A 16863-nucleotide genomic window follows, 5' to 3' on the forward strand; every position below is an offset into this window, starting at 1 on the left:
ATGAGGAGTACAAACCAGTAAGCAGATTGAAAAGATCAAATTTGAGAGAACTTGCAAGATTTGCTTAACATGCAAATCTCTACGAAAGCACTCACCATAAAAGCTGTACTGGCTTAAACATTAACAGACCACAAAAAAAAGGAATGGAAGTGACCTTGCAGGAGCTAAGAATCACTTCAGATTGGATCTTTAAAAATCAAATGACTACTTTAAGGGACAGTGTAAGGAAACCTTTGAAGGAGAGCATTTTCATTGCTGAAAAAAAGTGAAATGAGAAAATTCTCTTCTGCAGTTTAAAATCAGTGACAGAAGTACTGTTTACTCAATGCTGCTTCGAGTCTGTTTGTTACAGTAAAAGCTTTAAAACATGACATCTTGGTCATATCATTCTTTTAGCTAGTAATTAAGTTCAAATTTTCTTTTAAGATATTGGTTGCTACAGGGATAGTACCAACTGAAGAAGGATACAGCTTCTTTGGAGGTGCTGGAACAAAGGTTCTCTAGATTGATTCCTGAGATAAGTGTTTCCTTGAGGAGATGCTCTTTGGAGTTTAGAGAATGAAAGGACGTCATTGAACCATTGAATATTCTGAGAAAGGTGCACAGGATTGATGCTGAGAGGATGTCTTTCAGGATTAGAGCCTGAAATGGGAAGGCTCAGTCTCAGGATATAGTGATAGCTATTTAGGACCGAAATAAGGAAAGATTTATTCACTCAAAGAGCATTGCAATCTTTAGAATTGTCTACTGACAAGGCTGAGGATGCTCAATTGTTGTGTATATTCAAATCTGAGATTAACTGATTTTTGGACTCTTAAGGAATCAAGGGATATGGGGATTGGATGAGAAATGCATTTGAAGTTAAGATCAACCATAGCCTTACTGAATGGCAGAATGGGCTCAAGGGGACGAATAACATCCTCCTGCTCCTATTTTTGTTAGAAATATGTTAATATCCTTTAAAGTTATTAATCTCTTGAACTTTACTCGATCCTATCTTTGTACCAAATTCTGAGCACTTCAGATCTCTCAAGGTAAAACGTTGGTACCATTTTGACTTGGTTTTGATTTAAGTATTTTAAAGAATCAGAAGTCTCAATTATTCGACCATCATTTCATTGTTTGATAGTCCAGTTGGCCAATAAACTAACTGATTTATCTCACAATTTTCTATTTTGACAATCATAACAGGAAAATAATAATGGTGCATGGTTTCTTTTGATTATTTAGACCTATGATCAAAAATAGAACACATTAAAAATTAAATATAAAAAGGTCAGACAAAATAGATACCTTTCTAACATCAGAGCTCTTTGGCTCAGTTGTCCACGTGATGATCCTTGATACTGCTAGACGGGTTTCACTGGAATTTACAAAATCTGCAGGATCCATCTGTAGAGTCAATGTTTCGATGTACTTCAAAATGGCAACTTTAACCTGCAAGTCAGATCAACCAATGAAATTGTGCAAATTATGGCTTTATTTCTAAGAGAAAAGCACATTTAAAACCAAGAACACACAACTTCTATTAGCAATAAACATGTGTTCAGACACTATGAATGGGAACTTGATGATAATAAGGATGTTCTGATACTTCATTTCTTATTGATCAGACTCCTTTTCTACTTTATCTACTTTGCATTCATGAGGTTGGTATGAATTTTCCTTCACTTATTCATGTTATCTTTGCAGAAACAAATTTGTTGAGCAACAGTTATATAAGTTTCAAGCTTAATTTCCAGTTTTGTGCACAAGGCCATTCAGCCTCTCAAACAAATTCAACAGAAATATGGCTAATCCATTATTTCCCAATGATCCATATGGCTTGTTAACTGTATGTAATAAAAATTATCTGCTGATTGTTAACAGATTCTGTTTTGAAATGAAAATCTGAAATTATGATTACAATCTGACCTATTTAATTGGTACTAGATGTCAACTGAGCAGCAGCAATATCCTTCTGCAAAACATATTAAAGTAGAAGGCCATGGAATTTAGAACATATTATTGACATAGCTGGGAAACTGATAGTGTGCAGGTGATAGAAAAAGGGATAATGGGAAGTCTTCAAAATGGTAGGATGTGACTAGTGGTGTTCCACAAGGATCTGTGTTGTGGTGTCACTTATTCACACTATTTCTTAATTTGGATAATGGCATAAAAAGTCCAAATATTGAAATGTGCTGGTGACAAAGTTAGGTGGCATTATAAAAGTATAAAATTACAAAGAGCTAGTGATAGACTAAATGATTGGGCACAACTATGGCAGATGGCGTTCAATGTAAGATTGCGTGAAGTTATGGACCAAAAAAGATCAGGATACCTTTTTGACATTTGAAGTTACATTCAGAGATTTAGGTGTTCAGGTGCAGAGATTTTTAAAATGCTTTGAACAGATGCAGAAAATAATCAAGAAGGCTAATGCAATGCTGGCCTTGATATCTCGAGGACTGGAGTATAAAGTACATGGAAGTTTTGTTGCAGCTATACAAAACTGTAGTTAGATTCCACTTGGAGTACTGTAAGCAGATCTGAGCACCACACCTTAGGAAGGATGTATTGGCTTTGATGGGAGTATAATAGCAGCTTACAACAATGATTCCTGGACTTCAGAGATTAGGTTATGAGGGGATCTGTTAGGCGTATTTTCTCTAGAATTTAGGAAGTCAAGGGGCATTGACTGAAGTCCTCAAGATATTAGCCAGAAAAGATGGGAGAAAGATTTCCACTGGTTGGGTGTTCTAGAAATGGCGTGCATAGTGTAAAAATTACAGCACGATTATTCAGGACAGTTGTTAGAAACCACTTCTATATATGAAGGATGGTTCATGTTTGGAACTCTCTTCCACAAATAGCAGTTAATACTCAATCTGTTAATTTTAAATCTGAGATAGATAACTTTTTTGTCAAACAAACACACTAAGAGATACAACCAAAGGCAGATAGATATATGGAGTTGGGCCACAGATCAGATCAGCAATGATCTCATTAATGGTGGGACTGACTTGAACAGATGGCCTTTTCCTATTCACTAAGACAGATAATGTACTGTAATAATTTGCTAGGAGAAAGTGAGGACTGCAGATGCTGGAGATCAGAGCTTAAAAATGTGTTGCTAGAAAAGCGCAGCAGGTCAGGCAGCATCAAAGGAACAGGAGAAGTGACGTTTCGGGCATAAGCCCTTCTTCAGGAATGAGGAGGGTGTGCCAAGCAGGCTAAGATAAAAGGTAGGGAGGAGGGACTTGGGGGAGGAGCGTTGGGAATACGATAGGTAGAAGGAGGTTAAGGTGAGGGTGATAGGCTGGAGAGGGGGTGGGGGCGGAGAGGTCGGGAAGAAGATTGCAGGTCAAGAAGGCGGTGCTGAATCGGAGGGTTGGGACTGAGAAAAGGTGAGGGGAGGGGAAATGAGGAAGCTGGAGAAATCTGCATTCATCCCTTGTGGTTGGAGGGTTCCTAAGCGGAAGATGAGGCGCTCTTCCTCCAGGCGTCGTGTTGCCATGGTCTGGCGACGGAGGAGGCCAAGGACCTGCATGTCCTTGGCGGAGTGAGAGGGGGAGTTAAAGTGTTCAGCCACGGGGCGGTTGGGTTGGTTGGTGCGGGTGTCCCAAAGGTGTTCTCTGAAACATTCCGCAAGTAGGTGACCTGTCTCCCCAATGTATAGGAGGCCACATCAGGTGCAGCGGATGCAGTAAATGATGTGTGTGGAGGTGCAGGTGAATTTCTGACGGATATGGAAGGCCTTGGGGCTTTGGAGGGAGGTGAGGGGGGAGGTGTGGGTGCAAGTTTTGCATTTCTTGCGGTTTCAGGGGAAGGTGCCAGGAGTGGAGGTTGGGTTGGTGGGGGGGTGTGGATCTGACGAGGGAGTCGCGAGGGAGTGGTCTTTCCGGAACGCTGATAGGGGAGGGGAGGGAAATATATCCTTGGTGGTGGGGTCTGTTTGGAGGTGGCGGAAATGACGAAGGATGATACGATGTATCTGGAGGTTGGTGGGGTGGTTGGTGAGGACCAGTGGGGTTCTGTCCTGGTGGCGATTGGAGGGGCGGGAAGTGGAGGAGATGTAATAATTTGCTACGTCTGTAGGGGATGGAGAGACAAGAAGAGAGAGATATTTCCAATGACTTCACTCTTCAACTTGAAAGGGGCAGTACTCAATTTTCACCAACTCATAACTAAAATGGCTAATTTTAATCAGTGAGAAATAAAACTGAAATGGTTATAAGTTTTAATAGTTACTAGGCTTTAGTTTCTGTATTTAAAATTACCGAACTTAAAAACTGATTCCCATGTGGCAGATTTGAAATTAGTTAAAATGAGTTAAGGAAAATTTGGATTTCATTGAGGAAAACATAATTGAAAAATATTTTGTACCAACAAAAATGAAATACCCAACAATTGAATGAAGTGATAGAAATAGGAAAAAAAAGAGGCAAGTCAGGACTGAAAATAATGAATTATTCCAATAATTTGGACAGAATCCCAAAATGGGAACAGCACACGAGGTCATTTGGCCTGATGAGTTCACATTGTCTGACTGCAAGAACTTTTTAACTCGTCACATGATCTAGTCCTTTTCCCATAACCTTGCCCACTTCCTTTTAGCTTCAATAGTTTATCTAACTTTCTTTTGAAAGTGACAGCGAACTGCTTCCACCACCTGCTCAAGCAATGCAATATAGACTCTAACCATTTCCAGTATATAAAAACATCATCTTTGGTTCTTTTGCTAATCAGCTTAACTTGTACCCTCTGGTTTGGCTTTGCCACAACAGTGAATTATTTCACTCTAGCTGTAATGTCGAGACCACTCAAAATTTTGCCTATGACCTCAATGTCTGGATCCTCTCAACCCTTTCTCAGTTCAGCTGCCCTTGAACATTTGTATGCCTGTAGAAGGTTTTTGAATTTCCCATTAGGTTAGTTGCCAGTATCTTGTTGCACATTCTCTTTACCTTTCTTATTATTTTTCATTGCCTCCCTGACCTTTCTGTAGTTAAACGTGGTTCTTAACTGTATTATCCAATTGACATTTGTCATCAGCTTCCCTCTATTTGTTTTACCTTCCTCAACACCTCAGAGAATCACAAAATTCTCACAGAGGCCATTCAGCTCATTGAGTCTGCACCAACTCTCTGAACAAGCATCATGACTTAGTATCACATTGCTGTCCTATTTCCCTTAACTCTACATGCTATTTCTATGTAAATACTCCTCTTACACCCTTCTGAATGCTTTGTTTGAACCTGCCCCTCCACATGTCTGTCAGTCACTGCATTCCTTGCCTGAATCGCATACTGTGTGAAAATGTTTCTTCTCATATCATATTTACTCATTCGACAAATCATGAATGCATGTCCTCTCATTCTTGATTGAGCGGTAAGTTTCCCCCTGTCTTTTATGTCCAGACCTCTCATGATTTTTAAAATTTAATCAAATCTGCTCTTTGTCTTTCTTCTCCAAAGAAAACAGTCCACATTTCTCTAACCTACCTTCCTAAAGTGAAATTTCTCATCTTTGGAACCGCTATGTAAACACCTTACACACACTACCATGCATTCACATCTGTCCTAAAGTGTGGAGTCCAGAACAATACATAATACTGTAGCTCTTAGAATTTTAAACTAAAGGAGTTACCCAGCTAGTCCCATTCTCCTGCCCTATTTCTGTAGCCCTCTAAAATTTATCACTTTCAAACATTTCTTGTTTCAAAGCTTTTACTGAATCTATCTCCACCACTCTCCCAGGCATCACATTCCAAATCAGAACAATCGAGTAAAAGAAGTTTCTCCTCATCTCATTCTTGCTGACAATCTTGCATTTATGACATCTAGTTACGGATATACCAACTAGTGGAAACAGAATATCCTTCCATACCCAGTCAAAATAGTCATAAGTTTGATCACCTCAAAAAGGTCACCTTGTGATCTTCTCCACTCTCAGGAGAATAAGTCTTAATTTCTCTAATCTTTTCTGGTGTCTAAAATCCGTTAATCTTGGTATCATTTCAGCAAACCTCTGCACTCTCTTCAGGGCATTAACATCTTGTCTTAAATGAAGTGTCCAGAATTGAACACAATACTCCAAATGTGGTCTGACCAATGATTTGTAGAGGTGTAGCATCACTTTCTCGCTTTTTTAATCTAAGCCTCAATTTGTAAACCCAAAGAACCTCTTAGCCAACTACTTGAACTTGCCTGATCACTTTCAGAGAATTATACACTTGAACCCTGAGGAACACCACTTTTCAACTTGGTCTCCAGACTAAGAAATGCCCATCGATATCTGACCTTTTACCATCTTTTCGCCAACTTCTAATCTATACTGCCAAGGACCCAGCAATTCCATCCATTTCTAACTTGCTAATCCACCTACCTTGTGACACCATATCAAATGTCTCCTGAAAGTCCAAATATAAAACATCCAAAGCAGTATCCTCATCTACTGTCTGCATCACCTTGTTAAAGAACTCAGTTAAATTTGTCAGACATGACCTGCCCTTGACCAAGCCATGTTGACTGTCTAGTATTAGTCTCTAAGTGGATATTTATCGTATCTCGTTTTATCCTCCATCAATTTTCCCACTATTGATGTCAAGCTAATAGGTCTGTAATTTCCTGGGTTATCCTTTGCCTCTTTCTGAAACAGACAAAATTTGCAATCCTCCAGCCCCCTGGGATTGGCCCTGTGTTCAGAGAGGCCTGGAAAGTTTCTGTCAAAAGCTTCGTAATTTCCATCCCATCCAGGCCTGGCAACCTGTCTACCTCGTGCTGCCAGCCTTTTAAGCCCTTCTGTATCTGCTGTTTTATTGCTCAACATCCACGTTTTCAATTAGGCCATCTTCTAATTTGGTAGTCAGAAGCAGAATATTCATTTCGTACTTCTGCCATACCTTTTGCTGCAGAGAGTAGTTTACCTGTTTTTTTTTAATGGGCCCCACTATCTTTCATTCATCTTTCACTATATGTTTGAAGAACACTTTTACTATTTTATTTTTAAGCACAATCTCCCACCCTTTCTTTACGCTTCCTTCCACCTTCGCCTCCCTCTTGCATTTAAGGTATGCTTCCTGATTTCTTTTGCTATTACTATTCTGGTGTCCATCATATGCCTCCTTTTTCTTCCACATTTTCTCATCAATATGCTTAGTCATCCACACTTCTCTCACTTTGGATATCAGATATGTACCTAGCTTGCATCCTATTCGTCTCTCTTTGAAAGTCTTCCATTTCTCATCTACTGTATTATCCACCAAAATGTATTTCCAATCAACTTGCTCCAGGTCAACTTTTACATCCCTAAAGTCTGCCCGTTTCCAGTCTGGGATCTTAATCCTGGATTGATATTTTTTTAATCCTTTTTCAACTCAACACTAAAGTTTATTATATTATGACTACTTCCCAAATATTCCCCTACTTTGATGTTCTCCTCTTGGCCTGCCTCATTTCCTAGGATCAGATACAGCACAGCTTCCTCCATATTAGGAAAGGAATGTGCTGGACCTGAAAGTTTTCCTGCACATATTGCAGGAATTTCTCTTCCTCCAGGCACCATGTTCTACCTTTCTCCTGGGGTAACTATCACAACCCTTCTTGTCCTGCAGGTTTCCACAAATTTGCATACAAATGCTGTCTCTTCTACTTCCTCCACACTATTTGGAAGCTTAGAATAAATATCCAAGAAGGTCACTGCTCTATTCCTGTTTCTCATCTCTAAGCATATAGATTCTAATTCAGGAATTGTGTCTCATTCAAGGACTATGATACTATCTTTGACCAAGACTGCTAAATCTTTCTACTAAAAACCTTTATATCTCATCCTTTTTTGGTTTGAGCTATGTTTCTGTCAGTGCTTTGTCATATCCACCAAGAGCAACTTTCACTTCCAGTTCTCCAGTTTTGTTCATGTTACTCCATGTATTTACATACACAGTTTAATGCTGCCCTTATCTCTTTCTTCCCCACTGAAAGACTACCATTTATTTGTTCACGGTCAAAACTCAGTTTTCTTCACTTCCTCTTCACTGTCACCCACCTTCTCTCTTTTGACCTCACTAGTACTTCCAAAAATAGCCACATTAGTCAACCCTCTGCCTGCCTCACAAGGTTAAATCCATCCCCACTACATTATTTAAACTCTCAGCCAGGAGGTTAGCTCCATTTTGGCTCAGGTGAAGCTCATATCTTTCAAACAAACAGTTTCCTCCCTTCCCAAAAGTGGGCCAATGTCCCAAAACTTCTCCCTTCTGCACCATCCCTGAAGCCAAAAGGGTGAAAGCTCATGGCAAAAGTAGTATTTCTGAGATTACTATCCTGGAGGTTCTATCTTTCAAGGTATTCCTAACTAACTTGCCCTGAGAAGAGACAGCATTTGTATGCAAATTTATGGAAACCTGCAGGACAAGAAGGGTTGTGATAGTATAATAATATAATAAACGTTAGTGTTGAGTTGAAAAAGGATAAAAAAAACATTATTAATAAATCCTAGGATACTACATTAACCACTTTGTTCACCTTTAATAAATTATGCACATACATACCCAGATCTCTCTGCTCCTTCTCATCCTTTGGAATAGTACCCTTGATTATACAGTCTCTTCATGTACTTTGTACAAAATGTACCATCTTACAATTCTTCACACAGACCTTCATCTGCCACCTATCAGCTCACTTCACTAACATGTCATTATCCTTTTAAAGTTCTGCATTCCTCAGTTTGTAACAGTTCTAAGTTTTGTATCATCCACAAACTTTGAAATTCTCATCTTCACTTCAATATCTAGGTCAATCAGACAGCATTGAATGAGATTTTGGTTGGTCTACCTTGCCTCTCAGGGAAACAGTTTGACTGTGCCTGACCTACCTCCTCTTCAAAGACAGCCAACTGTTATATTACAGTTTTGTCAGCCAACATTTCATAGCAATTTAGTAGGGACAGCACATTCTTATACCACTGACATTGCTCCACCTCTAATTAATTATTTTCACTCAAATTACTTGTCTTTCTCAATACATAATCTGAATTTTATGATACCATAAATTACTATGCCCTAAATGCACCCCCATTGACATATGATCCATAGTCATAAAGATGTACAGCACGGAAACAGAGCCTTTGGTCCAACTTGTCCATGCCACCCAGATATCCTATACCTAATCTAGTCCCACTTGCCAGCACTTGATCCATACCCCTCTAAATTCTTCTTATTCATATACCTATCCAGATGCCTTTTAATCATAATTGTACCAGCCTCCACCATGCCCTCTGGCAGCTCATTTCACACACACACACACACACACACACACACACCTCTGTGCATGAAAAAGTTGCCCCTTAGGTCTCTTTTATATCTTTCCCCTCTCACCTTAAACCTAAACCCTCTAGTTCTGGATTCCCCCGCCCCAGGAAAAAGACCTTGTCTATTTACCCTGTCCATGCCCCTCATGATTTTATAAACCTCTACAAGGTCACCCCTCAACCTCTGACGCTCCACTGAAAACAGCCCCAGCTGATTCAGCCTCTCCCTATAGTTCAAATCCTCCAACCCTGGCAACATCCTTGTAAATCTTTTCTGAATCCTTTCAAGTTTCACAACATCCTTCCGATGGGAGGGAGACCAAAATTGCACACAATATTCCAAAAGTGGCCTAAACAATGACCAACCCATTTTCCAACAGTGCCTCCATCAATCTTGTTAGAAGTATATTTAAAAACAAATTATCTTGAATACACTTAATAAATACTTGCCCCCTCCATGTTTTTTTCACATTATTGTTATCCCAGTTTATAGTAAGATAATTGGAGTCCTCCATTGTCAGTACCCTATATTACACGCCTCTCCCTGTGGAATTTCCTATCAAATGTATTTCTATTATTTATCCCATTCTTTGGTTGCCTATGAAATATGCACAGTAGTTTAAACACCATCTTTAAAATACAAAAAAATTATGAGATGTGGCCATTGTTGGCAAGGCCAGTATTTATTGTTGATCCCTAATTACCCTGGAGGAAGTGACATTGACCTGCCTGCTTGACCCAGTGCAATGAGGGCATGCGCACTGCTGTTAGGAAGGAAGTTCCAGGATCTGACTCAGTGATGATAAAGGAATGGTGATACAATTCAAAGTCAGGGTGGTATAAAAAGCTTGGATGGAATTTGCGATTGGTCCCATCCATCCCTTGTCCGCCTCGGTGGAGGTGGTAGATTTGAAAGCTACTGGTGGAGGAGCCTTTGTCTTCCATATTTGGAGTGATTGCATGCATCATATAGAGTTTGGTCACATTGCCACTGTGTTGCTGATGAGGGAGTGAAGGTGGTGGATTGGGTACCAAGAAAGTGGGATGCTTTGTCTGGAATGGTATCAAGCTTTTTGCATAGATCTAGCTAAGTAGAGTATGGTTCATCACAAATGACTCAGGTTTGGGCCTCTCATTTAAGGGAAGATATACTGGCAGTAGAGGCAGTCCATGGAAGATACTCTAGGCTTACACCAGGTACGTAGGAACTATTTAATGGAGACAGGTTGAGTATATTGGGCTCGTACTCACTGGAGTTTAGAAGAATAAGTGGAGACTTCATTGAAACATACAAGATTGTCAAAGAGTTTGGAAGGGTAGATGCCAGACAATTGTTTCTCTTTGTGGGACAGTTGAGGATCAGAGGGCATAATCTCAGAATAAAGAGGCACACATTTAAAACAAAGATGATTTCTTCTCTCAGGAAGGTTGTCAATCTGTTGAAATTTTTACCATGGAGGTCTACTGAGGCTGGGTATGAAGTGCACTCAAGCTGCTAAAGGCTGATTTTTAATCAACAAGGGAATCAAGGGTCATGGGGAAAAGGCAGAACTGTGGAGTTGAGGACAGTCAGATTATTTTATTCCCTGAGGAAGGGCCTGTGCCCGAAACGTCGAATCTCCTGTTCCCTGGATGCTGCCTGACCTGCTGTGCTGTTCCAGCAATAAAGTTTCAACTTATTTTATTCCCTGCAGAGCCAACTCAGTGAGCTGAATTGCCCACTTCTACTCCATATGGTGTTATGCACTCATGCCTTGTAGATGGTGAACAGGCAGTGGGGAGACAGGAAATGAGATACTCCTTGCAGAATTCCTAGACTTTGACTTGCTCTTGTCCAACAATATTTCTATGACTAGTCCAGTTCAATTTCTGGTCAGTGGTGTCCCCCAGTTGTTCTTAGTGGGGGATTCCGCAATTGCAATGCCGTGGAACATCATCGATTGATGGTTAGATTCGCTCCTGTTGGAAATAGTTTTTGAAAAGCACTTGCATGGCGAGAATGTTACTTGCCACATCAGCCCAGTCCATGTTGAGAGCAATCATGCTCTCCTGATCTCTGGAGTTCAGCTCTTTTGTATGTGATCGAATCAAAGTAATGAGGTCAGAAGCCAGACAGTCCTGGCAAAACATGAACTGAGTGTCACTGAGCTGCTTACTGCTGAGTAAGTGTTGCATGATAGCATCAATGACAACTTTCATGATTTTGCTGATGATCCAGAATAAACTAATGGGGTGGTAATTGGTTTGATTGAATTTGTCCTGCTTTTTTATGCTCAGCACATAACTGGGCAATTTTTCATTTGTTCGGTAGATGCCAGTATTGTAGCTGTATTGCAACAGCCTAAGGGTATGAAAAATACCTGAGCACACATTTTCTGTACTACTGCTGGAACACCTTCAGGGCCCACAGCTTTTTCAGTATCCAGTGCCTTCAAATATTTCTGAATGTCACAGTGGAAAAATCCATATTGTTGAAGAGTGGCATCCACAATTCTGGGATCTTCAGAGGGAGCTGAGATGGATCGTCCACATGGTACTTCTGAGTGAAGATGGTTCCAAATTCTTTGCAGTCATATCACCCTGTCCTGAAGAAGAGTCACTAGACATGAAACAATACCTCTGCTCCCTCTCCATAGGTGCGGTTAGACCTGCTGGGCTTTTCCAGCAATTTCTGATTTCCACCATCTGCAGTTCTTTGGGGTTTTTGTTTTGCAGTGAGTTGCTGGGGTCCTCCATTATTCAGGAATATTCATGCAGCCATCACCTACTGTCACTTCTTCAATGCCTACTATCAGTCAGAAACAGATGTGGCAGAACTCCGGAGTTTTAATCTATTGGTTAGGGTAGTTTTGGTTTTTAGGTATGTCTGTTGCTGCTTAATTCGAACAAAATTGATTATCCGGCTTGATAGTAATCGTAGAGTGCTGGGACATAAGACTGCCATTAATTACAAATCAGCTGCTGATGATGGTCCAGAGCACTTCAAGGATATTCAGTTTTATTTGCTGGATCTATCCTGTTTACGTCAGTTGTGGATCAAGTGTTGGAAAAGGTTATAACAGATAGGATTTATAATCGTCTAGAGAGGAATAAGTTGATTTGGGATAGTTAACACAGTTATGTGAAGGGTAGGTCGTGCCTCACAAACCTTAGAGTTCTTTGAGATGGTGACCAAACAGGTGGATGAGGGTAAAGCAGTTGATGTGGTGTATATGGATTTCAGTAAGGCATTTGATAAGGTTCCCCACGGTAGGCTATTGCACAAAATACAGTGGCAAGGGATTGAGGGTGATTTAGCGGTTTGGATTAGAAATTGGCTAGCTGAAAGACAGAGGGTAGTGGTTGATGGGAGATGTTCATCCTGGAGTTCAATTACTAGTGGAGTACCACAAGGGTCTAATTTGGGGCCACTGTTGTTTGTCATTTTTATAAATGACCTAGATGAGGGCGAAGAAGGACAGGTTAGTAAATTTGTGGATGACACTAAGGTTGGTGGAGCTGTAGGTAGTGCTGAAAAATGTTGCAAGTTACAGAGGGACATAGATAAGCTGCAGAGCTGGGCTGACAGGTGTCAAATGAAGTTTAATGTGAAAAAGTGAGGTGATTCACTTTGGAAACTGCAATAGGAATAAAGAATACTGGACTAATGGTAAGATGTTTGGTAGTGTAGAAGAGCAGAGAGATCTCTGTGGCCATGTACAAAGATTCCTGAAAGTTGCCACTCAAGTTGATAGGGTTGTTAAGAAGGAATAGGTGTGTTAGCTTTTATTGGTAGAGGGATAGAGTTTCAGAGCCACGAGGTCATGATACAGCTGTCCAAAACTCTGGTGCGACTGCACTTGGAGTATTGCGTACAGTTCTGGCCACTGCCTTGTAGGAAGGATGCGGAAGCTTTGAAAAGGGCTCAGAGGAGATTTACTAGGATTGCCTGGTATGTTTGGAAGGTCTTATGAGGAAAGGTTGAGGAACTTGAGGCTGTTTTCATTAGAGAGAAGGTCAAGAGGTAACTTAATTGAGACATACAAGATAATCAGAGAGCTATTTAGGATGGACAGTGAGAGCCCTTTTCCTCAGATGGTGCTGGCTAACATGAGAGGTCCGAGCTTTAGATTGAAGAGTGAAAGATATAGGACAGGTGTCAGAGGTAGGCATGGAACACACTGCCTACAACAGTAGTAGACTGGCCAACTTTAAGGGCATTTACATGGTCATTGGATAGACATATGGATGAAAATGGAACACTGTAGAATTGATGGGCTTCAGATTGGTTCTAAAGGTCAGCGCAACACTGAGGGCCGAAGGGCCTGTACTACGCTGTATGGTTCTATGTTACAGAGGAGGTACCATCTTTCATCTCCACAAGGATTGTGCAATGGCCACTCTGACCGATACTGTCTGTGACACCCTGGCGAGTTTGAGGTCAAGTAGGTTTCTACCTTTTGTTGGGTCCCACACCACCTGTTGTAAGTTCAGTCAAGCAGCTATGTCTTTCAAGACTTGGTCAACAGTGATTGGTGTCACTACTAAGCCACTTTTAGTGATGGACATTGAAGTCCTCCAGCCAAACTACATTCTGCGTTCTTGCCATCATCAATGCTTCTTCCAACTGGTGTTCAACATGGAGGAAAGTGATTCATCAATTGGATGGTTAATCCTGATGCCATGAGATTTTATGGGATACAGATTCGATGTTGAGATATCGCTTTTGATTATATCACTGTGTCACTGAATCTGTCTTGCTGGGGCGACAGTATATACCTAGGTAGGGTGATGGTGGTTCAGGAACATTCTAAGGTGTGACTGAGTGAGTAGGACATGTCAGGTTGTCGCTTGACTACTGTGTTGGACAGCTCCATCATTTTTGGCACAAGTCAATAGATGTCAGTAGGTGGATTTGGCAATGGTGACATGGCTGGGTCTTATGACACTTGATTTTGACACCTATACAAATGCTAAGTCAGTTTGGTTCTCTTCCTTTTTGATTTTGTAGTTTATTAGAACTCAAAAGCTTTTGAAATAATTTCAGAAGGCATTTAAGATTCAAACCTTGGCTGTGGATCTGGAGTCACATGGAAGTAAGGACATTAGTGAATCAGGCAACTATCAATGATGGTTCATGGTCACCACTACAGGTACTAACTTTAATTATTAATTATTTAAATTCCATCAGCTGTCAAGATGGGAAGGTGAACCTGGACCTCTGGATTACTATTCCAGTGACAATATCACTGTACCATTGCTGCCTCCTATGCATCTTGTTCAACTTTCTAAAATAAACAGTCCTGGTTAGAATTCCCCTGTCCGGAATGAAGTAATTTTTAATTGGGAGTAGTTATTTTCCCCCAAAGGTTGCACTTTGCACTTATATCATTTTATTGTTTTTTATCCCAGACAAAATGCAAACGATTCCATATTGGCACAAGGAATAATTTTTTTTTAAATCAATGAACCTTTTTCTGTAAGTGAACAGGGTCAAACAGGGAGTCTTGTGTTTTACAACTGGTTTTGTCAAAATTTTCGAGAGATCAGGAATTCACAGTAAAAGAAAACAACTGAAAACTAAGCATGAGATTTTTTCCACTGATGAGTGGAGTGTGGCAGTTAATTAACATGAAACCAATAAACAGGGGAAACTAAAAGATCACATTCCGCAAAGTAAGTCTTTAAGATTAGAGTTGCTAAATATATTGGTTTCTACATATACACAACTAACCTTCAAGTTTGGAGTCTGTGTCTGATCAACAGTGAATCTCATTAAAATACTGAACTGCAGGTCATTTGGGAAAGACTCTCTGCAAATAAATATTTAAAAGTATAGTTAGCTCATTGAATTTTATTCAACTTTACGCGAAGTGCTTATTCATATTACACCACGTATCTTAGAATTGTCTTTTTTGTGAGGTCATTGAAAATATAATTAACAGTTTCTAAGGCTGCTGGGCAAACATTTGCCTATATTCCTGCATTAATAGGCAGAATTTTGATGTTTCTAAAGAATTTCTCAATCTTTTCAATGTGACATTGTGTTGTCTGATAAGAAACCATGAGCGAACAATCATTCCACATTCTAATTGGGACAGTGCTGGTACTGAGCTGTTCTTGGAAATTAAGTGATTCATGTTACAAAGCTATTCATCATGCACTGATCAGGAAAATCAGTCAAATTTCTGCCTCAACAATTTTTATCAAAGGAGAAAGGGCAATGATTAGTTCGTAAGTCGCCTCTGAATGATCCAGGTGTTAACACAGAAAAAGTAATGGAAAATTAGAAGTGCCTCATTCTTCTGGGTAATTAAGGAAGTGTGCAAGTCTAGGACATATTTCTTTTTCCAGAGAACAGATCCCTGCATAGGAACTAATGTCACTTCCAGCAAGTGTCAATGAACCATGTTACACACTGAGCTGATTTTCTGAGACAGGTTATAAATGTAGCCGTTAAAATACTCAGGATAGATCAGTGAATGCTGCTCAACTGCTCAAATGCATTGTGTTGAGTTTTGCAAGCAAGGTCAGGTTGAGTAAGCGGATATAATTTTTGTTTGCAAGGATCCTATGCTCAAAGCTTGTGCTCTTTTTGAATTACCTGGCAACACGGGAGGCTTTCACCACTGATGAGTGCGAGAAAAGAACTTCAATCACAACCTTTCAGTGATATTTAAAGTCTGAACTATAAAACATCAAACTGATACCAATTCAACTTGAAAAAACTAAGGACTTAACTGTTACTATGAAATTTCCACATGAGATCAGTTATATTGCTGTTGGGGAAAGTTGAAATTTTAGCAACAGCAAAACTGATCATGATTTAATCCCAATGTCAAAATTGTCAAGTTTGAATTGTCAAAGTAACCACTATCATGTGCTCCAAATGAGACTAGCAGTTTTTGACAACTTCAGGCCAGTTTTAAAATAGAAGCTTGTGTTTTTTCTCTATAAACTGAAATCAGAGTGTAATTGGAAGAGAGTGGGGTGCAGCAGAACAGGGTTAGAGTACAAAAGTTTTCTTCCTAAGAATATTTTGCTTTCCCTCCTTTTTTATTTCTCATAATTGTGACATTGACTCTGGTAGGCAATAGTGTACTTAGATGTTGGGTGACTTGTTAATTTGGTGATGGATTTCTTTATTTAAAAAAAAACCTAAGTTCTTTGCCTTGGAGGGGCCATAATTCCAGACTGCCTGACTTTCTTCCTCAGTTATGTCCGCATGCCAGTGTCCTTGGAAAGGGACGCAGACTGTCCACCGATACCTTTAATGCACTTCAGGATAGGTGGGTACTATGGGGATGGGATGCATTGTTGCCCTCACCAACACCAATCTCCTCCCGCCCCCCTTGTTTTTTTCAGTTTTTGATTTTTGCATCTTGTTACACTGATCCTGGAGGGCAGTTTTTGCTATTTGTTAACTGGGCAATTTGGTAATTTGGGATATTTTGAAAGGAGTTGCATTTTTCCCATGGGTCCTTGGTTTCTGTACAGGGAAAATTTCCAAAGGGAAAGGCTGAAATTGATGTTTGTGCTCAAGTATAGATTTACAATAAAACCCCTGCAAATCTCTGAAAGTGTTTTGTTGTC

General features: G+C 40.0%; 1 protein-coding gene across 48 annotated transcripts in view; it reads right to left on the bottom strand.

The window, feature by feature from the left end:
- The window catches only part of clasp2 (cytoplasmic linker associated protein 2), a 328546-nt gene that overhangs the window by 62642 nt on the left and 249041 nt on the right, over positions 1 to 16863 (bottom strand). For all 48 annotated transcript variants that reach the window (XM_087986123.1, XM_087986122.1, XM_087986097.1 and 45 more), the window contains 2 exons: positions 15005 to 15083; positions 1294 to 1437 (listed from right to left, as the gene is read on the bottom strand). In XM_087986123.1, coding sequence (XP_087842249.1) covers positions 1294 to 1437; positions 15005 to 15083 — 223 coding nt within the window. The remainder of the gene's footprint in view (positions 1 to 1293; positions 1438 to 15004; positions 15084 to 16863) is intronic.

The sequence above is a fragment of the Chiloscyllium plagiosum genome, unplaced genomic scaffold (assembly GCF_037043375.1).
Source record: "Chiloscyllium plagiosum isolate Xiang-an unplaced genomic scaffold, Cpla_swu_hap1 HiC_scaffold_4, whole genome shotgun sequence".
Taxonomy (NCBI): Eukaryota; Metazoa; Chordata; class Chondrichthyes; order Orectolobiformes; family Hemiscylliidae; genus Chiloscyllium; species Chiloscyllium plagiosum.